General features: G+C 39.8%; 1 protein-coding gene across 1 annotated transcript in view; it reads left to right on the plus strand.

Annotated features, from left to right (window-relative positions):
• The first annotated feature begins 11,302 nt into the window (after positions 1-11,302).
• Positions 11,303-22,301, plus strand: part of crispld2 (cysteine-rich secretory protein LCCL domain containing 2) — a 29,952-nt gene continuing 18,953 nt past the window's right edge. The window contains exons 1-4 of the mRNA XM_057850152.1: positions 11,303-11,412; positions 14,023-14,345; positions 15,698-15,816; positions 20,898-21,030. Coding sequence (XP_057706135.1) covers positions 14,094-14,345; positions 15,698-15,816; positions 20,898-21,030 — 504 coding nt within the window. The 5' untranslated portion in view covers positions 11,303-11,412; positions 14,023-14,093. The remainder of the gene's footprint in view (positions 11,413-14,022; positions 14,346-15,697; positions 15,817-20,897; positions 21,031-22,301) is intronic.

Here is a 22,301-nt window from a genome sequence, read left to right on the forward strand (position 1 = left end):
GCAACGCCGTTACCGTTACTGAGGCGGGAAAGGCGTGCGTTACTATGCGTTACTAAGTTGGTTGAATAAAAAAAAGTCTGAGAGAAACGGACTCACGGGGACGAGAGCAGAGCAGGAGTGGGGAAGACGCCGTTCCAACCGCGATGCTAGGTGGCTCCATTGCTCCAATAATACCTGACTGCAGCCATAGCCGACAAACTACGCCCACATGACACGGTAGATATCATATTATAAAACTAGATGCAAATGACAGACTGTACTGCCAACATGTTTTAAGGACTACGTGCGTTTGTAAACAGCCGCCATCTTAAAGCAGTAGACCTCTCAGGAAGGCTCTGATGTAGAGATCCTTCCTAGCGAACCTAAGTAATTTTTTAAAATCTAAAATGCTCCTAAATCGGCAAAATCTTAACTTAAATCTATCTTTAAATGATGAAACAGTTTTAAAACTTACACATGTTTAAAGTAGACAGAAGGCAACTAATGCAATAACGGGAGAAATTTTAACAACTTTAACGATTGATTCACAACTTTAAATGACTTCCACACATAGCAAAGGTTACTAGCTAGTTATCGCAATACCCTTGCGTCTAGTTAAGTGGAGGGTAAAGAATTGGGCTAGGGCCAATTGTCCCCCAAACACTTTAAGCTTCACATTGTGTGACCTGTGTGTTTTTTTTTTTTTTTTTTTTTTTTTTTGAGAAAAAAAAATATCACTAGTTACTTTGCCAAGTAACTAATTACTCTTACATTCAGGTAACTGAGTTACTAACGCAATTACTTTTTGGGAGAAGTAATTTGTAACTGTAATTAATTACTTTTTAAAAGTAAAATTAACAACACTGGTTAGCACATTCTTTATACTGTGTTGTTGAAGAGCATCAGCTGTGTTTTTCCTCCTGGTCTAAAATTCAATTTACTTCAGCATTCTGTACTTCAGTGATATGTAGTTGCCACCAGGTGGAGCCAGAACTATACTAGGGTCACTGCAGTACAGGAGTTGTTGCAGAAGACCAGAGCAGAAAGAAAACTGGTTTATGTTCTCTAAAAACAGAAAAACCAGTGACTGTTATTCCCAAATTTGATGCTCTTGAAATCAGCCCCGTGAAAGCATCTCGGCATTGTGCAATTTAAGGTAAGATTTTAAGTTCCAAGGTCAAACCCAGTACTGTATTTCATTGTTCTGTTGACAATTGCTTGGACGACCAATGTTGCCACCAAGGGTGGCCCCTCCCACCCTCTACAATTTTGAAGGCCACCCCATTGACTAGTCTAGAATGTAGTTGTCATGCATTCATCTCAAATCTGCAGCATAATACCCAAGTACAGTGCTGTAAACTCAAAATCCTAATTTAGTGCAATTTAGAGCATTAGTAACCCTGAAAGCAAATCAAAGTATAAAACAGTTGTCTACACAGTACATGTAGTGCGGTACAGGTAGTCCCCGGGTTACGATGTACCCGACTTAAGTGATTTCGACTTTACGACACTGGAGTCTCATCCGCCACTTTGCAGTCTTTTTTTGTATTTAAAAGTCTCATAAACAGTACCTTATTGTTCCCCACACTATCTTTTTATTTAAATTTTTTTTTTTTTTTTTTTAATAAACTTTATAACTTCTGCCCTTTGGCGAAATGTGTATTTGATTATAATGTTGACTTTTGTTTTTTGATGCATGCTTTTAAGTTGACGCAGGAAGCATAGAGCAGATAGACCTTCCGCACATGAGTAAGAGCATGAAGAACAAAGTATTTGCGCACATGAACGTATTTGCTCCCACAAAGTCGTCGCGCAGCCGAGTGAAGGGGGGGGGGGTTACAGCTTAGTTTGCTGTCTAGCTAGGACTTACCTCCAAGTCTTTGGGTGGACAGTACAATGATGTATACTGTTTTTGGATATTTTGAGATTTAGGGGGTGTTCAGGGGTACTTAAACGGTTCTGACTTACACGGAAATTCGGCTTACATCGCCAGTGTAGGAATGGAACTTGTTAGTAACCCAAAGACTATCTGGATAAGACTAGAGGGATTCCCGCAGTTCCTTATCTCGCCCCCATCACCCTGCTAAAACAGTGCTACAAAAGTATAATCTTTTGACTGCATTTTAGCCACATCTGGTCATCTCGATGAAGGTGCAATGGCAACATCTTATGGTTATGGGAACAAACCTGTCCCAGCCCCCTGCCATTGCACTGAATTGCACTGTATTATTGTTTAACCTTTATTTCAAAAGGTGGAGTCTTGTAAGACTTAAGATATTGTCAGCTAAATGTTAAAACAATAGTCATAATTTGGAAAATTCTGTCAGCTTTTATTTCCCCCAAAAATGGTTGCTAATCGGCATCTCTACCACTAAGTTTGCAAGTTATCTAGGAGAAACACTGGATAGGTTAAAATGCACTGTTTTTATATTGACCACACAGTGACTTTGGCACATTAATGTTTAAAACACAAACTCAGGAAACCCATAAACAACCTTGTTACTGTTAGAACGGCTCCAATGTTGTTTTATAAGTTAACATTGGCTGCCATTGGCAGAGAGAGATGAAGTTGAGTAGCTCTAAATATGAACTATTTTACTTTGATCACACAGTAACTTCAACATATTACCACAACCCTCCTACTGTTGTTGCCGAATAAGGGCCCATATACAGCAGATGCATCAGCGTTCCGGGTTCGGTCCGGCTCCGGCAAAAAATAAGGCCGGGGCCAATCCGTTCCCATTATATCCTATTGTTCAACGTATACCGGCCGCGTCAGTGCTCCTGATTGACTGCGGACCATCTCCAGTGTGCCGGAGCCCGCCGGATGGTTTAGGCTATTTTCTGGTTTTGCCTGAGACGCATCCATCAAAATGGGCCCGGAGTCAACAGCCCAGTTGCTTATCACGGTTTAAACACCAGCGAACATGGATGAAGAACGTTTCATTATGGAGGTGGAAAATCATAAAGTGATTCTATGATGCAGCAGATCAGTGACGTGCGGTCAGGGGAGGCAGGTGAGGCAGAGCCTCACCTGTCATCATGACAAAAAAATAATAATAGCATCAAATTTATATTAATATTTGTCCATTGCTCTTTATTTATGACTCATTTCAAAAATTTTTTATAGTCAAAATCGCTGAATTTGCCTATTTCCTGTTCAAATAATGAAATGAAACGAGAGGTGCGGCAGCAATGAGTAAAGCCTCACCTCTGATTGCGCAATCCTTAACAAACTGGGTTGATACATGGAATTGGAGCGTGCTGGTTGCCGTACATCTGCATGTCGCCATTATAATGTTTCCAGATACTTTATTTGACCTGATTTTCCTCAGTCTGGCTAATGTCTTTAACCCTTAAAGTTTAATGTTTGTTAGCGACATATTTAGTTTTGCTGATGGGAAATAAAACCGCAGTGAAAAGACACAGGCTGCGGCAGATAGTACTCTGCCGCACTGCAAGGGGGCGTACGTGAAACTGGACTTTCCGTTAAAAGTGGACGCGGTTAACACAACACCGGAGCTAAAAGGTTTGCTTCAAACTACGGGACCGAGGATAACTCGCGCTTTTCAAACGGACTGGTACACCCGAAAAGACTGTCTATGTGGCTGTCCTTCGAAAAATCGCCTTTGCTGCTTTCCCTGCCTTTTCTTCTCAACTTGTGCCAATGTCTGGACTAACACGAGATATTGTGACATTAAAAAACTACCACGAAGCTTCAGCAAATGGTCGACCACTCACATTCAAAGCCTGTTTGCTTTAAAAACTTTTGGAAGCTCAAGGATCGATTTGGCTTTGACGAACAGCGGAAGCTCAACGGTAGCATCCTCAAAAGCTATGGTAAAGAAATAGAGTTTGAAAGACCTCATTAATGCAACCTGCATCCTAGCTAAACAGGAGTTAACATTTGGTGGTAACGATGAGCGTGTAGCTCTTCTAAAAGTGGCATATATGTAGAACGATTACATGGTTTTGCTGAGAAAGATGAAAGGTTAGCTAGACATTTGGACACATCCACTGTGTTTTCTGGCTTGTCAAATAGAACACAGAACGATCTAATTGAAGCAATCCTCTCCATTGAGGCGGAGAGATTTTTTTTTTTTTTTTTTTTAAAGTAAAGGAAAATAAGGAGGACTTTTACTAAAAGGGCGTAGGTTTGCATAGGGACGGTAGGGACATAACACTACCAACTTTTCAGCATGCTAAAATTGTCCCCACCAACTTTTAAGCAACCTTACCTTTTTTGCATGATATAATGTTCAGTTATATAGAGAATTTAGATCTTTCAATAGTTCCGTATGTTGTAAGGATAGAATTGACCCTACCATTATTAAGTGAATTATTTTCACTATGTTTATGTTTGCTAATAAAAACCAGACATTTATTCAGGAAGTTTTCAAAATGTTTCTTTAGTATTTTTTGAAAACAAAGGTTTGAATTGAACAGTGTATCATCTAAACCAATGCACGTAAAAGTTATTATCAGTAGATAAGGATTTATTTTGCATTGATCATTTTGCCAATTAATTAATTAGGTTCATATACATTAGAAATGTGGCCCTTTGCCCCCTTCATCCAATCTGTTTGGTCCAATTAATGTCCCGTCCCCAGCAAAAAGTGTACCTACATGCAGGTTATGCTGTTATATCGTCCCTACGAATGTTGAGACAAAACCTATGCCCTTCCAAAGTAACGCCGATTTTTGTGGTGAAGGACAGGCGCAAGACCACAAACAGTTTTCATTTCAATCTTATTAAAAAAAATTTTTTTAAAAAGAGCTTGGACCAAGAAAAATACAATAGAATATTTAAAAACTAAATTTTGGCCTTAAATAAAATATTATTTTTCTTTTCACACTTTTTGTTTAGCAATCTGTAATAAATTGATTAAAGTTTCAGAATTAAAAGTTTTAAAAACAACTGAATATTTCACTAAAGGTCAGAATTGAATTCTGTGGTTTTGTACACCACTCTTTACTCTCATTTATGTTGCATTAATTATAGAATGGTGACGGCCAACACATTGAGGGTGTAGAGCAAATGCATGTTATTTTCTTACTTTTACGTATCGATAATATGTACCGTGTGTGCCTGTTTTGTGAAGAATGCTGATGAGATATGAAATAACCAGTAGCCAATTGAATAAGCTACCCTTTTTGGTTTATATATTTGGAAATCTGACACTAAAGGAGTCAGTGCCTCACCAACCATGAACCTCACCGCACGTCACTGCAGCAGATCATTATTATAAGGACAGCGTTAAAAAGGAAACTGCAAGCTATTATGTGTGTTTTTCTGGCAATGAGCTCAAACACAATTTTTTTTTTTTTTTTTAAATTAACACACGGCGCTAACAACACTTCCTCAACCTGTTGCTCTCGGTAGACTTAATCCCGCACCAAATGAACAAAACATCACCATAGCGTGCACTTCAGGGTGCCACGGAAAATGTCCAATCAGAATATTACACATAACATGCCATAGCTGAAGCTATGAGGATGGATGGGGAGTTTTTATGCAAGTTATGTAATTTAAAACGGTAATTGCATATTACAGAATGGTCGGGTGCTACAAACAAAACACAACAAAACTTCATCAGTCGATGGGGTAGGCTACAGAGTAGACGGACAAAAGGAGCGGGGGAAAAATTCAGCGTATCTGAAAGTGGTTCCACTGCAGAAATTTTCGTGCCCAGCGCACATACAATGTTGGTTTGTATACAGAGTCGAGGGAGAAAAGTACGAAATATAGAGGGTCTATTCAAGACGTTTTTCTTTTCTCTTTCCTACATGTTACTTGACTTTTCATAGAAATTCCACCAGTTTGCGCTGCACACAGGAATCTGCAGTGATGAGACACCAATTCCAAGTATGCCGTTTTTTAGTTGGTGTAGTACATAATTCGCTATCCATAGTAATAATAAATATTGCACATTACTTAAGAGTTTATAACAGCTCTTTGAGATGTTATGGGCCATAAATTTTAAATGTGCACAAAGATATAAGCCCGCCAACACAACCAAGGGCATAATAGACTCCGCCCTGATCTCAACATGATGCAGTCAATCTGGAATTAAGAGACAGACACAACTAAGACACCAACATGCAAGGAGAAAAATGTGCTCGCTTTCTGCTTCTCTGATGAGTGCAGACGCCGTGTGTTTGTCGTTCTACATGCTACATTATCGCACGAGAGCTCACGAGGGAACGAAGTTGTCGGACTGCAGCAGTGCGCAGCCGATATGATTTGCCTGTTTTTGACATACTGTGTGGCACGCAGTCAACACAAAGCCAGATCGGACCCGAAAAGATGATGCATCTGGTGTATTTGGGCCCTAAGTGTACCAATTTTGCCACCCCTACGAAAATTTTTTTGAAGCACCACTGTGTATGACTAGTAATAGACTACAGTCATACGTGGAGATTAAGGTGGGGACATGGGTGGGCATAGCCCCACTGGTGGTCAAAAATATCATTGCATGTAATTTTCGAACAGACCATGTGACTAGCACCTTAGAGACATTTGCGTTGCTTAACCAAAACCACCTGAGGACAGAAGAAACCAGATGGATATACATATTTTTTTTTTCCAAAACTAAGCTTTCAAAAGCGACAACAACTACTGAGCGAGAACCAAGGATTGAAGATGTGGACCATGAAATGCCGGAGAGCACCTCCAAATTGGTGAGTGGAGTTTGTTTGTCCCACTAAAGACACTAATTGTACAGCACAGCCACAACCGGGCGTATATTCAATGGACGACGTCCTTGGCCAAAAGCATTGCTGTCCTAAGCAGGCTGATTTAGAATTCCCTTAAAAATGATGGGAAACAAAAAACTCATTTTCAATGTATGATTATAAATATCCCTTGCTGGACTATTCAGTCAAAAAGGATGCAGTTTTGCCTGCCGCCATTTTCAAACTCTCCATGGTGAGGATTCGTTTCGCAAGGGTGTGAGTGACTGGAAAAACTTGGCATTAAATTGGATATCTCCGCGGAATGTAAAAATCGGTGTCTACTTCTCCACAGAAAAACGAGCACCCACACACACACAGCTGGGATGCCTGTATTTACAAGCATGGGCTTAGCTACTAACTGAGCATATATCTTGTAAGTTAATTTTATAGCCGACACCGTATTTTGGGGTCATCAACATGTTTTGTCCCCCTGCAACAAAAGTCAAACTCTGCCTATGACTACAATAAGTTGAAAACGAGTGAATAGATGACGTCATTTGTGTTTTTAGCATCCCCAACCATACCAAATGATACTGCAGGAACCCCCATGTACACTTGCGGTTAGGAAATTACCCTGTTCCGGCATCACTTTACCGCAGCACGTGAAGTCAAAGGCAACCTTAAAGCGACCGGCGTGGACGTTTCAATGCCCTTCTGTGGTTTGTTTTGCTAATCAGCCGCATGTTCCAGCATGTTCCATATGCCTTCTTCATTTAGTCTCTTCACTGCTTTCCTCTTCGCTACAGTTCGTGTGTGTGCGTCATGTTTAGAGGTTCTCCAACCACCACCTCCAAGCCCCTGTCTAAATAAACTAGCTCACTGTAATGCATATGGAGTACAGTGTGTGTATGACGGTGGTTACCCCTTGAACATCGTGTAGAAAAATTGCATTCCCACCTGTTTATGATTATATAACGTCAGAAGAGTTTCCACTGAAATTGTATAAATTACGTATTGGGCTGAAGCCTGTACATTATATGTTTATCACCCATTGGAGGAAAGTACAGTTGCATAGATCTTCAGCTGTATGTACATACTAGTACGTAACAATTTAGTTTCAGTGCTTTGAATCAGTTGAAGACCCCCTCCCCATATTCAAGAGCACTGTTAATGTTGAAGCAGCCAAACTGTACGTAATTGTATATAATTGGTCATGACCAGGGGTGAAAGTGGGCCAGAACGGTCAGGAACGCAGTTTCGGTATAAGATTCAGGTCAGGAACACAGTTCCGGTATAAGATTAAGGGCCGGAATGCAGTTCGGTATAAGATTCAGGGCCAGAATGCTGTTCCGGTGCTTTGATTCCAAATATCTGACGGCACCTGTAAAAACGCTATGTTAAAAAAAAAAAAAAAAATGCTAAGCTGCCACACATGAATTTCATCTCCAAGAAGAAAACAACCTACCAACATCAGATTTACATACACAAGTGTTAATAACAAGCATAATAAAGTGCTTGTGTAGCGTAATCCGTTTCCACCGATATTTATTATTTATTTTATTCCACGGACGGCATGGAAGTTTCCCCAGGTACTGCAGTTATCTGAGTCTGACGATGATGAGTCTCGTCAATGTGCGAATGCACGCAGCAAAGCAAAACGCCTGGACTCATTTATCTGTTCAGTTGGCTGACATACTGACATGTTATCAGCAGAGATAGTTAGCACTGATTGGTTCAAATGTGCATGTTTTCTGGAACAGCAAAAAAAAAAAAAAGTTTGTTGAATTGATGCGACAAAAAAGGGCAATGCAACAGAAAATGGATCAAATCTTTAAGAACAAGGAAAGAGTTGAGAGGCTTATTTATCATATTTAGTTTTATTTGCTCCGATGGGGAGGTTCAGAACATCTTAGCTATCAATGTGCTGTTTGGACATATTTTTTCATTTATGTTAGGCTACTTATTCATTTCCTTATGATTTAAAAAATTCAATGTTTGCGCAATCTTCAAAATATATTCTATTTCACTCTGCATAGAATAAGTCATTTGTACTTATTTTTCTCAATGTATGTTACTTATATCTTTATTATTGAAAAAAAAAGGAAAGCACAAGTAAATGTTTACGTTAACTTCAATTTTAATATACATCCTATGTTCTTAAGTAGTTAAAATTGAGATTTGGCATTTAATATGTGAGGAAATGAGGGTAAATAAGAATTAGGAGATGGAGGTTGGGGTTATTGGTGTTTTTGTTTTATTTTGCAAATCATTGAAAAAATACAATTTTGAATGAAAATCAGTTTTTGTATGTATCAAGAAATAACTGTGCCAAAACAGTTTTCTTTGCGTTTCAGTAGTTTTAGGAGGTTTGACCCCCACAAAAATGAAAATAAATAGATAAACAAAATTTCTGGCTCCGTGGAGATCTTCATGTCGGGGTGTTCCGGCCTGAAATTCTAGCCACTTTCACCCTTGGTCATGACCTTTGTTTCCTAATTATCATTCAATACAATTTTTGCAAAAGGTGATTGAGGATGTCCAAAGCAACGCAATGGCACATTACTGAAGTTCAAATGCAATTAAAGAGTGGAACGTCCCAAGTTGTAAAATATTACTGTATATTTGAGTCATTAACTCTTTGGCTGCCATTGATGGCGATACACATCCAATTAGGGCTGCAGCTATCGATTATTTTAGTAGTCGATTAATCGATAAACTAGTTAGTTCGAATTATCAAGTAATTGGATGAGGAACATGAAAAATTAAAATACCTGAGCTGAGCCTCAAACGATACAAAAATAAATAAATAGATAAGGATCTATGTACAACAAAAGAACAATCGGCTAAATTACATAGCAAATGTCCGCTAGCTTAAATGCTATAAAACACCTAACTTTTTTTTATTTTTACAATGCTCTTAACAAATGGTTCAGACACATATTCCTCACACCCAAAAAAAAAAAACGGCTGAATATACCTATACCTATAACTAAATTACGAATACATTAAAAAAAACATTAGCGCAAACAAAAACTTGGCTTATGTTGGTCTTAACATGGAGCAGCTGGATTCAGCCATGTGAAATGAGGCAGACTAGAGGGCAGTGTATCCACCCAAATCAATAAAACTGAATGCAAACACTTTCAATATAAACAATTACAACGCTACTTTAATTAAAGGAATACTCGAAGCAGCAAGATTTAATTCGAATCTTTTTTTCTAATCGAATACTCGAGTTAATTGAGTAATCGTTGCAGCACTACATCCAATCCAGTTTGACTGGCAGGAGCTGGCAATGATCATTTGCAGCCAATGTGTTAAAATGTCACATTCACCCTGCCCTGTCATATCCTAGTCCTTCCTTTCCTCCCTCTTGGATGTTTTTCACCGTCATTGGCACTGAATGCACCGCATCAAACAGTTGATGCCCCAGCTCCCACAATAGTCATTGAACCAGTGCTTTTAAGCTTTATTAGAAGATCTTGGGAAGGCCCTTTTTGGTTCCAAGGTTTATAAAAGCCAGCTTGGAGAACTTTAGTCTGGATGTGTGGACTGAAAATCCCCACTGACACACTCCAACATCTTGCGCAAAACCTTCCTGGAAGAGTGGTAGCTCTAAAAAGGGACACTAAAAAAGGGGAACTTTTCATTTCCTGTCCCAGTATTTTTGTGCATTGATGAATCAAACACCTGTTTGTGTGTGTGTCGACGTATGTGTGATTCACAATAAGTCTCGGAGTATTAAGAAATTCAGAATTTGGTCTCATAGGTCTTAAATTCTCTAAATATTAAAACTGATGCAGAGATATTGCGTCTGAGACATACTAATACATACTGGAACTGATTTTTCACAAAGTTGGCTGCAAAATTTCCCCCGATGTAGCATGAAATTCTATTCTCAATAAAGTAGTATCAGTGCTCGGACTTTTCAACTGTACTTGGGGGAAAAAAAAAAAAAAAGTAATAATACAATTATTGTACCTAAATGAGTTCAATGAACTGGTTCAGATTTTGAGTGAATGTGACCTGAGTGTAGTGCATTTTGACTTTGTGGACGTTTTTGTGAAGACTTCTTTCAGAACCCAATGAGCGCATTTCGGATGGCAGTTCATTTTCCTACCAGAATGCCAGGTTTCTTTCGTGAAAACCCACCTAAACACACTTTAAACGAGCCTTATTTTTTATTAACCTGGCAACCCGTGCGACTGTTGGTATGAACTAGTTCATTTTTGGAACAATGAACTGAAGTAATTTATTTTAAAATTGATGAATTAAAGTCTGAGCTAGTTTGGCCTATTGTATGCCTATGGTTTCTATTCCATTCCATAGACTGCACTTTCACAGTTTGAATTAGAGGAGTAAAAGCATCTTGATGTCAAGTGGATGCACATGCATACATGTGAGCAGCAGTCATTCAGCCAAGCTCCAATGTGAGCTGCTGATCCAGCTGCTCGACTCATTTGTCAGCGTGATGATGAACATTATTTGTAGTTTTCCCTTCTGACGTGAGGCTGCTGCTGTTGCTGCTTGGGTGCGTGCTGAGCCAGGAACATTTCAGGGAGGCTGGATGGCGCGGGGGAGGTTTTCTCTTCTCCCCCCTCTTCCCTCCTCTTATCCTAAGGGGTCCTTTCTCTATATAAGGCTCTCAGAGCTGCTCCTATTGTAGACTCACATCCTGCGTGCAGGCAACTCGCAGCAGATCCTCACACAGGAATACAAGACAAGCCTCAAACTAGTGAAGAGTGAAGACAAGCAGAGGTGAGATAAGTTTTTGTTGTTGCTTACATTTTTTTCTACATTCCTGTCAGAGTTGTCTTGTATATTTCATTTTTAAAAAATCATTGCCGTTTGTGCCTCTGTGCTTCCATCACAGAGTTAAACAATGAACAAGGCTGTCTGCATGCGCGAAGATGTAATATGTATTCAAAATATTGCACATTGAAAGTCTTATTCAATCACTGAGTTTTTATTGAGAGCTGTAAAACGGATTATACAAGGTTTATAGGGACAGGGATGTCCAAACTTTTGCACTAAAAGCCACATTCTTAAAAAGGATGAGAGGGCCACAGTGTAAGCTAACATAATTTAACTTAATTTTTTAAAAAAATGGGAAAGTGTACAAACATATTGATTAATTTATTGGGTTCCATAGCAACAGAGCAGAAAATATGCAAAAATGTTGAAAAGATTTCCAAAATAAAAGCAGGTGCTTTGAAATGTCTCATTTTGGAAGTTTGTATCAGTCTGCTTTGATAGCGGGTGATGGAAATAAGGAACATATTTATTGATGAAAGGAATTTTAATCCAGTTTTAATTGAACACGTTTTCGAAATGAAACAGATTTTTGCCAACAGCTTTAAAAAAAAATCCTTAATAGGTCTGCTTTCATGGCGAATGACAAATCAGATATAAAACTGCACAAATTTTACTTCAAACAAGGCGTAAATGATGAATCGTTTAAAGGTGTTATAGAGTAACCTCTAAACTCATAAGCCAAAAAAAAAAAAAAACTTTAACACTAATAGTATACTTTATAAGACATATCACCCTTTGTTGAACATTTAACAGTGGAGAATAGTATAAAAGATGAAAACTATGATTTTTGGGGGAATTGTTACTCTCCACCCATTCTAGCTCATTGACAGAAAGTAGTATTGACATGCCAGCATGACGCTGAGGTGAAGTAAAGGTCAGGCCCCCTTCCCCTGAGAGTTTCGAACTACGTGAGGCTACAGTGCGCTTCCGTGTCTTCTCGGCCCGTCTGTCACTCGGGTCTAAAATTCAGGAGACCCGTGAGAAGGGTCCAGTCCGAGAAGCTGCTCTCGCTGGAGTGTGAGCGGCGGCTCTAGGGTGTGGTGCCTTGTGCTTGATGCCTGGTTGCCTGGCTCGGCTGCCCCGCAGCATGCCAGCACTGGCACGGTGTGTTGACACAGAGCCGGTGCCAGACCTCAAGCCGCCTCTTTGCAGCCAGAGGGAAAGAGGTGAAGGGATTCAAGGATAAGGAGCGGAGCAGTGCTAGCGAGAAACTCCTGTTTATTTTCTTCTCGGTTCACACGGACCCGTTGCACCTTTCTTGCTTTATTTGAACAAGTCCTCCCTCTTGCTGGACATTAAATCATTATTGGCCACAACATTAGCAACAAAACGAGATCCAATACTGAGCCGGAGCAAAATAAATCAGCCTCTATAAACATTGGTTTGAGATGTTTTCGGAATTCATTTAACACTTTGTGCAGCTCTGTTTATTGTTGTGGTTGTAATTTGTACTTTTCAAACCTTTAAGTATAATGCTTTACATGACTGTTTCTTTAAGGGCAAAATTTTGAATGGGGTTCATGTATAGAATATCATTGGTTTTCGCAAGTTTATCTGATATTGTGTTCGGGCAGAATCTAATCATTACGTTTAAAACAATCGTATCTCAAATCGTCCCTCCCCATTGAAATTAATGCATTTACAATGAATCTGTTCCAGCCTCCAGAAAACGCCGCTTAAAATGACCCACAAATGTGTTTTTTTAATTAATCATGAAATAATCATTCCTTAGCATTGTACTTTCTGACATCTTGCAATAATGAAATGACTCGAAAGTTGCTTCTATTCAATGAAAATAAATAAGGACACATCCTAGCTCCCAAGTCATTTGTTGCAGAGGATAAAGAATATAACACTTTACATGTGTTCACTAAATGGTTGTTACACCACAGTATTAATGGAGCTAACAGACAGGTGAGGTTGTATGTTTATTCTCTTTGTTTTATGACTAGTTCAACTTAAAGTGGAAAAGGCAATCAGCTTGAAGCCTTTGTTTGAGATTTTTTAACTAAATACCAAACCACTGATTGTTGAGGGACTTCAGTGTTGCCAATGCACTTGTTTTCAAAACATCCCCAAAATTATCTTGAACTATCCCTGGCCTCTCACGGCACTGCTATACATCAACAACTGTTGGGCTGGGAAGGTAATGTACTCAACTATAGATGTCCAACTGATGAAGAAAAACATGGAATTTCCACACTAGATAGGAAAGCTGCAACGGAAATTAGACTCAACTTTATTACTAATATTTTAATTTCAGTAGAAAAACTGATGCTATTGGTATTTAAATTGACCCATTTGACTGTTATACTCATGATGTTGATGACATGATGTCTATGAGTCATTTGTGCATTAGTGTTAGCATTTCTAGTTACTATTCGGTCATCACATTACGCACATATAGTTCCGCAGTGTTGGGTCATAATGCGATGCGGTAAAGGCGTGTGTACAAACTCCAAGCAAGAGGAAATGTTCAGTTTATGACGTAAAACTTGTATTTTGTAATCTCCAACAACGGGAATGAAGTAATCAAATGTTCTCTCCTTTCAGGTTTTGTCAGGACTGACTCCCCTCTCGTGTAAAAAATAAAAAGCCACTGTGTTCAACTATCTCCGTCAACCATGGCCTTCATCCCTCTCCTCTCCCTCCTGCTGGTCTCCTGGCTCGGAAGATCGTCATCGTTCTTCCTGCCCGACACTCCGGAGATCAGGCAGCTACTGAGTCGATACGAGGACCAAGAAACTGGTCAGAACGGCACCAGCCGAGGCAGGAGCAGGCGCGCCATCCGCTGGTCGGACCGCCAGGAGATCCTCCAGCTGCATAACAAGCTGAGGGGCTCGGTGTATCCCAGCGCGGCCGACATGGAGTACATGGTAAGGCACGCTGATTAATATTTGATGACTTGTCGATAAGGCAAAATATACAAGGTGACCCAAAAAAAAGTTTACACTGCCACAATACAATTTAAATGCCATGTTTATTCAGTTTAGAATTAGAATTTAATCACAAATTATACATTATTGTAAAGAACATGTACAGTACACTCTATTTTTCAATGTGTCCTCCCTTAAGTGTCACAACAGCCTCCAGGCGCCTGCGGAACGCTTGACAGGTCTTCTTTATGTAGGATGCTGTCATCTTTTCCCAAGATCTAACAATGGACCTTTCCAAGGCTGCCACAGAAGTTTGTGGCTTCTTACAGGCACTGTCCTCCACAGTTGCCCATATGCTATAATCCAGGGGATTGAGATCTGGACTCTGGGGTGGCCACATATCACCTTGTCAATCAACTTTTTGGTCCGCACAGATCGGGTTTTCCAGACCCAGGTTTTCGTGAGGCTGTTCCAGTATCTTTCAGCTTCTTTTTAACTTTGTAGACTGCACATCTGGATATTCCCAGATTTGCTGCAATCTCAGTAGGTGTCAGACCGGCATGCAGCAATTCAGGTACAGCTAAAGTTTTCTTCATTTTCAGCAGAAGCACAGGAATTGTAGAGACGAGAGATTACCAGCTGCATTGAGTGACCTTAATGAATCACTTAAGCATGACAACCTATTTAGATATGTTTCAATGGCTTTTAAACAAGCAGTCAACTGAGTGTAAACTTTTTTTTGGGTCACCCTGTAGATGTAGATTACATGGCAGATGTACTGTAGCTTCAAAGTGCAATAGCGCCATCTTTTGGTTGGTATGCCAACAAACCTGTTCCAGCTCTCTGCCATTGCACTGAATTAATTGCATGTTTAAAAAGTCTTTTCTCTCAGCTGGAAACATGCAGTCATGACATCAGGCTATTACCCGCCTGCTGTGCTGTGTGTTTCTATTTAACAAGCTGGATAATAATGCTGACTTTGTGCAGTCTACCTGCTTCATTTTGGAGAAGACAAGTGAGGGAGGAGGGGGTGCTTGTTAGGAGCCCGTGTGGCACTGGAGTGGGCAAAGTAGAGGAATTAATGTTGTCGGGGCAGCTTGAAGGTTAGGGAGTGTAAGAGGAAAAGCGTGTGTGTCCTTGTGTGTGCGCGACCACCAAAAGGCTGGAAATTTACTGAGGAGTTGCTGAGAGGCTGAGTAGTGAAGTGTCTTTGCTGTTATGAAAAGCCATTTAAGGATGTATTACATATCCTCCAGATTTAGTTTAATGAATGACTAGGTGGGCTTGTTATATATTGTTGTTGTTATCAGACTCTCTTTTGGTGATTAAACTGCAGTGCTTAATGTCGACAGGTGTGGGATGATGAGCTAGAGAGGTCTGCCACGCACTGGGCTGAGATGTGTCAGTGGGATCACGGACCTCAGGACCTGCTCATGTCCATCGGGCAGAACCTTGCCGTGCATTGGGGAAGGTGAGTCGCTCCCACACAGTGAGATTTTTATGCCGATTAAAGCTAAAATTTGCACCGTGATTACAAAATGATGCTAGTCTTTTGGCCAATGTGGCACAACAAAGAGCTTTTTATGATGAAAATTATTGTAAATAAATGCTGAAATCCCCGAATTCTTTATAAATATGAACATAAAACAGTCTAAATTCTTGGTTAAAAGACCGGGAAGTTAGCATTTATTTTACGTAAATATTGCGAAGTAGGATGCCAATGTGGCTAATTTCGGCCATTGTTTTTTTTCACAACGTTTCAAAATGAATGTAGGGGAGGAAAAATGTAATAATTACCTTAAATCCTCGAACAAATCAATCACTCCTAAGACAATCCTTCCTGTTTGTATTCGGTACAGCTTTCGTACTTTTTCAACCTAAAGCCAGCATTAGATCGCTGCGTGCGTGTGTTTGAGAAAAACTCCTCTTGATGCTAGGTGTGGGCAGGACCCCTACCAGAAGGCATGGTGCAGTGTCAGCGCCCCGTGTCCTGTCACTATACGATGAAGTCTAGCAATAGCGTTTGATAAACATTGCATTGTCGTTGTGTGTCAATATTTGAACATTTCTATAAGGCTAGCATATATTTAAATAACCTTTTGGCAATTTAAAATATTATGTTAGCAATGATGTTTTTTTTTTTTTTTTTTCATTTTTTAAATTATTGATCATTATTGTCTTTATTATATTCAAACATTTTTGGATAAATACATTTTAACATCTATAAAATGTTAATAAAAAGGGCGAATAAAATTGAAATGAATAAAAACAGAAATACACTCTGGTCATTGTCCGATGATGATTTTCTTACTGATAACAATATTGTCCAACTCCAAAAATCCGAAACCAATATCAAACCAATACCAATATATGCGGTCGTGGACTTAACATGTTATGGCTAATTGTATTGTGAGGCCCAGGTCAAATGGTCTACTCACATAACAAATCCCAAGCATTTTAGTTTGGAAAACTTTAATGTCCAAGAAGTATAAGTGTTGTGCTAAGCTGTGACAAGCTCTTGTACAAAGGCAGAAGGCTTCTACATTCATTTTGAAGGCAACATGTATATTGGCCTGAAATCGATGTCGTTATTATCCGATATCTTTTTAAAATGCTTTTACTGGCCGATGTGATACAACACTTAAAAATCGATAAAAAAAAAAAAAAATCATAGTATTTAACTGACTGCAGCTGACAGGTCTAAATGTCAAGTTCATTTTGAATGTAATCGCTGGGAACAATCATTCAAGCAAGCCTCTCCATCAACTCCAACAATTGCAGCCAATCAATTAAATGAGTGCTCAATAAAGGGTTAAGTACAGTATTTTTCAAGAAAACAGGGATCGTGTGGTTCAAAACCTTGATGTGATAGAGAAAAACTAAGATCAGTTTAAATTCTGCATCCATAAGTTACCGTATTTTCCACACTATAAGGCTCACCTAAAAGCCTTAAATTTTCTCAAAAGCTGACAGTGGCCTTATAATCCGATGCACCTTATATATATATGAATCAATATTGAGCCGCAACTTGGACCGCAGCTCTATCTAATGGATGCATAACATAACCCCAGCGTTGCGCCTAATGCATGAAAAAAGTTTTAAAATAAGCCTTTCATTGAAGGCGCGCCTCATAGTGCGGAAAATACGGTAATTAAAAACAGCTGTCAAACTTAACTAGAATGTGTAATTCCCCAGTGTAATTGGTGGCGAAAATCGACGCAGTCCAAATGGCTTGGACGTCTATCGCTGACAATGGCAGTAAATAGGTTAATAGTAATGAAGCAAGTGGTATCATATGAGCGACTCCTCCCTCCTCACACATGATCCAACACAGTGTGTGTGCTCTTGGCTTACTCACACACAGTGTCGCTAACGACATGTGCCGGTAACTCATTTCGCATTGACAGTCACTGGCAATCGCTTAAGTGTTGTCGACAGGTCCGTCTGGCTGAGAGATGGTGAAAATCGAGCCAATTGCAGGGATTTTTTTTTTCCATTGCTGGCCGACGACACTACACTCTCTTTCATGCTTCTTTTTCCCCTCCTTCCCAAAGGGTGAAAAATCTGGGCCAAAATTCTGCCTAACTGTGGTAATATGTTTAAAATAAATGTGTTAACATCTTTGGTGTTTATCATGTACACGTTATGTGAGGCCTCTTCAATATATCAATAGGAAGCCACGAAACCGCTATGATACATTCCCCCTACTGTGCCATTTTATCTTTAAATGGAATGTTAAATTTATGGTTAAACACAGGGTACTGTGGTTGTCAGAATTGTAACGTTAAAAAATAAGGTCAAATTACACACTAAAAGTCATAAAAAGAACTGCATTTTAACTGATATTATTTGTATTATGATTATCGTTTTCTAAAAAGTATGTATGTGTAACTAGTCTGATGTTTGTAGTGACAATCCGCATCGTCACTGTAGCAGTCGAACAAAAAAAGCCCAGTCTCAGACAGTAGGGGTTTTCCTAACCTTCAATACGGCAGAACTTCCTCCAACCGGTCTTCATTAGCTAGGTAGTCAGCATTATATCTGTTTTTAACAAAAAGTAAAATGCAGAGGTATTTTGCTTTACAATCACGCTGTTTAGGAAATTGATGAATTCAATTTCTGCAGAAGAGAACCACTAAGTCCGTCTAAGTCTTTATTCCTGCGTATATACAGTAGGGAAAATAAGTATTTAGTCAACCACTAATTGTGCAAGTTCTCCCACTTGAAAATATTAGAGGCCTGTAATTGTCAACATGGGTAAACCTCAACCATGAGAGACAGAATGTGGAAAAAAAAAATCCCAAAAAATCACAGTTTGATTTTTAAAGAATTTATTTGCAAATCATGGTGGAAAATAAGTATTTGGTCAATACCAAAAGTTCATCTCAATACTTTGTTATGTACCCTTTGCCGGCAATAACAGAGGCCAAACGTTTTCTGTAACTGGTATTTTGGCCCATTCCTCCATGCAGATTTCCTCTAGAGCAGTGACGTTTTGGGGCTGTCGTTGGGCAACACGGACTTTCAACTCCCTCCACAGATTTTCTGTGGGGTTTAGATTCGGAGACTGGCTAGGCCACTCCAGGACCTTGAAATACTTCTTATGAAGCCACTCCTTTGTTGCCCTGGCTGTGTGTTTGGGATCATTGTCATGCTGAAAGACCCAGCCACGTCTCATCTTCAATGCCCTTGCTAATGGAAGGAGATTTTCACTCAAAATCTCTCGATACATGGCCCCATTCATTCTTACCTATACACAGATCAGTCATCCTGGTCCCTTTGCAGGAAACAGCCCCAAAGCATGATGTTTCCACCCCCATTCTTTACAGTGGGTATGGTGTTCTTTGGATGCAATTCAGTATTATTTCTCCTCCAAACACGAGAACCTGTGTTTCTACCAAAAAGTTCTATTTTGTTTTCATCTGACCATAACACATTCTCCCAGTCCTCTTCCGGATCATCCAAATGCTATCTAGCAAACAGCAGACGGGCCTGGACGTGTACTTTCTTCAGCAGGGGGACATGTCTGGCATTGCAGGATTTGAGTCCCTGGCGGCGCATTGTGTTACTGATAGTAGCCTTTGTTGCTGTGGTCCCAGCTCTCTGTAGGTCATTCACTAGGTCCCCCTTTGTGGTTCTGGGATTTTTGCTCACCGTTCTTGTTATAATTTTGGCGCCACGGGGTGAGATCTTGCATGGAGCCCCAGATCGAGGGAGATTATCAGTGGTCTTGTATGTCTTCCATTTTCTAATAATTGCTCCCACAGTTGATTTCTTTACACCAAGCGTTTCACCTATTGCAGATTCAGTCTTCCCAGCCTAGTGCAGGTCTACAATTTTGTCTCTGGTGTCCTTCAACAGCTCTTTGGTCTTGGCCATAGTGGAGTTGGAGTGTGACTTGATTGAGGTTGTGGACAGGTGTCTTTAATCCCGATAATGAGTTAAAAACAGGTGCCATTAATACAGGTAACGAGTGGAGCCTCGTTAGACTTCGTTAGAAGAAGTTAGACCTCTTTGACAGCCAGAAATCTTGCCTGTTTGTAGGTGACCAAATACTTATTTTCCACTCTAATTTGAAAATAAATTCTTTAAAAATCAAACAATGTGATTTTCTGTTTTTTTTCCACATTCTGTCTCTCATGGTTGAGGTTTACCCATGTTGACAATTACAGGCCTCTCTAATCTTTTCAAGTAGTAGAACTTGCACAATTTGTGGTTGACTAAATACTTATTTGCCTCACTGAACAACCATTTAATGCGACAACAGTCTGAATGGGAGCTAAATGTGAATATTCACTAAACAAATTAAATAAAGATAAAACTGACTCAATTCACCCACAAAGGAAAGCCACAGTAATGAGGCCATTTAGCGATGGCCGTGGCTAAGTGACGCTCATTGCGATCAGCGTACAACATCAGTTATATTTTTAGTGATCAATCGATCACAGATTCCTCACGTTTTATGAACTATAATTTTATCTTCAAAATGGATTGGATGTTTAGCGCCGTCAATGGCAGTCAATACGTTTAATGCTTGGTTGGGTTGTTTAGATGTTTAGATGAGTGTGATGGGTAAAAACGTGTTTCTCACTCTTGATTTTGTATTGAACAGAACCAAATTGGGCGCCAGCTCTATGATTCTTTTAGTTCATATAGTGTACTATATAGGCCTATGCAGGGCTTGACTCAATGTGTGTTTGTCCACAGTAGGCCTCTGTATGACATCGTTTGCCGTCACAGCAGGTGCCCTTCCAGGAATCTGCTCTCATTCTCACTGAGCCGTTCATTCCACCCCCTTCCCTTTCTTTTTCTTCTTGTGCCAGCACACCCAGCGAGGACTCCCTTCTTTCCGCTCCCTTTGCTCTCACCGTCATCGCGCTGCGCTCATTTCAATACCCTAAAAAGACATGTTTACAGTACTGATTTGTCAGATGGTTGTGGCTGTGTTTAGTTCTCTTTGACCCTTGGTTGTCGTTTAAATTTCCTACTAATTTTCTACTATTCCCTTCTACCCAATGCTGGTTGACTAAACATACTACTTTTTGTGTGCAGATACCGCTCGCCCGCCTTCCATGTTCAGGCCTGGTACGATGAGGTGAAAGATTACACCTACCCCTACCCTCACGAGTGCAACCCTTGGTGTCCTGAGCGCTGCTCGGGGCCTATGTGTACTCACTACACCCAGGTGAGAGAAGCCCAAACACACAAGAGAAAAAGGTTTAAAAAAAGCATGAAATGCTGGCTATAAAAGAAAAAAATACACACAAAAACCTGATGCCCACAATATTAAGTACGCGATGAAATTCTATTTTAAAGGTTCTTGAACTTATTCTACTGGCTGCTGAGTAGCTGCATTTTGAAAAAAGAAGAAAAGAAAAAAATCAAGTTGACTTTGAAGTTGCTGGGATGTGTTTACAGAAACATCCGAACTCCCCCTTTTGCCCCTCAGCTTGAAATCTGACCAGAGCCATCTGGTAGTCATTCGCACTCATCCCTCCATGCTTGACCTGGATTCTTCCAAAGATGCTGCTGTGAGGGGTGACACTGCTTGAACCAAGTATCCGAACCTTGTCAATGCATTTCCTCTCCTTTCAAATCTGAGCGTACAGAATATATACTTCAAAACATGCAAGCGCAAAAAATATCGTCCTGTGAACAATCATTGAAGTCATCGATTAATTGAATTCGACTTGACTTTTCAGGTTATAGTTGACTAAAAAGATAAAAAGTAAAGATCTGTTCACAATATCAGGATCTAAAGTTAGATGTTGAATCAAAAGTAAAGCCCTGCCATAAAATTTCGAATGACCAAACCATCATTCAGTTCATTGTTTTTGCTTTGACTGGTAAACAAAAAGTTTAGATAAGAGTGCTCCTTGGTGGAAGTACATCGCAACAAGCAGCAATTACCAGACAGTTTACAGTTCTTACAGAGAACACAACAGCAATATCTGTTGCGTTATTCACAGGCAAAATTTCTTCGTCTTCCGCTTAAAATGGCTAATATTACTATGGCTCTTTAAGGCTAGGTTCATACTAGGTTGTCTTAATGCACAAATCCGATTTTTTTGTCATACCTGTTTTTTTGGTGTGCCCATTCAGACTGCCTTTGTCCATTGAGCCCGTTCAAGTATTACTCATGCGCACTAATTCGCAGTCCGACATGCGCTGAGCAAGAAGACCCGCATGCACAGAAGCATCAAAACAAATGACTACACATGCTGGCTGTCATCCGTCATTCAAGGGAGATAATATTTTATTTCCAAAAAAAGGATACAAATAACAGACATAAATAATCTCCATTTAGGCTTACATTCAAAGCATATATAGTTCGATAGCATGCACGCACTGTCCGTTGCCCTGACTCTGGGCCGTGTAAGCAATCTTGAAATATCTTATTTTTCGGACTACAAGTTGCACCCGAGTATAAGTCGCACCAGCCATAAAATGCGCAAT

This window comes from Corythoichthys intestinalis, chromosome 1 (assembly GCF_030265065.1).
Source record: "Corythoichthys intestinalis isolate RoL2023-P3 chromosome 1, ASM3026506v1, whole genome shotgun sequence".
NCBI classification, from domain to species: domain Eukaryota; kingdom Metazoa; phylum Chordata; class Actinopteri; order Syngnathiformes; family Syngnathidae; genus Corythoichthys; species Corythoichthys intestinalis.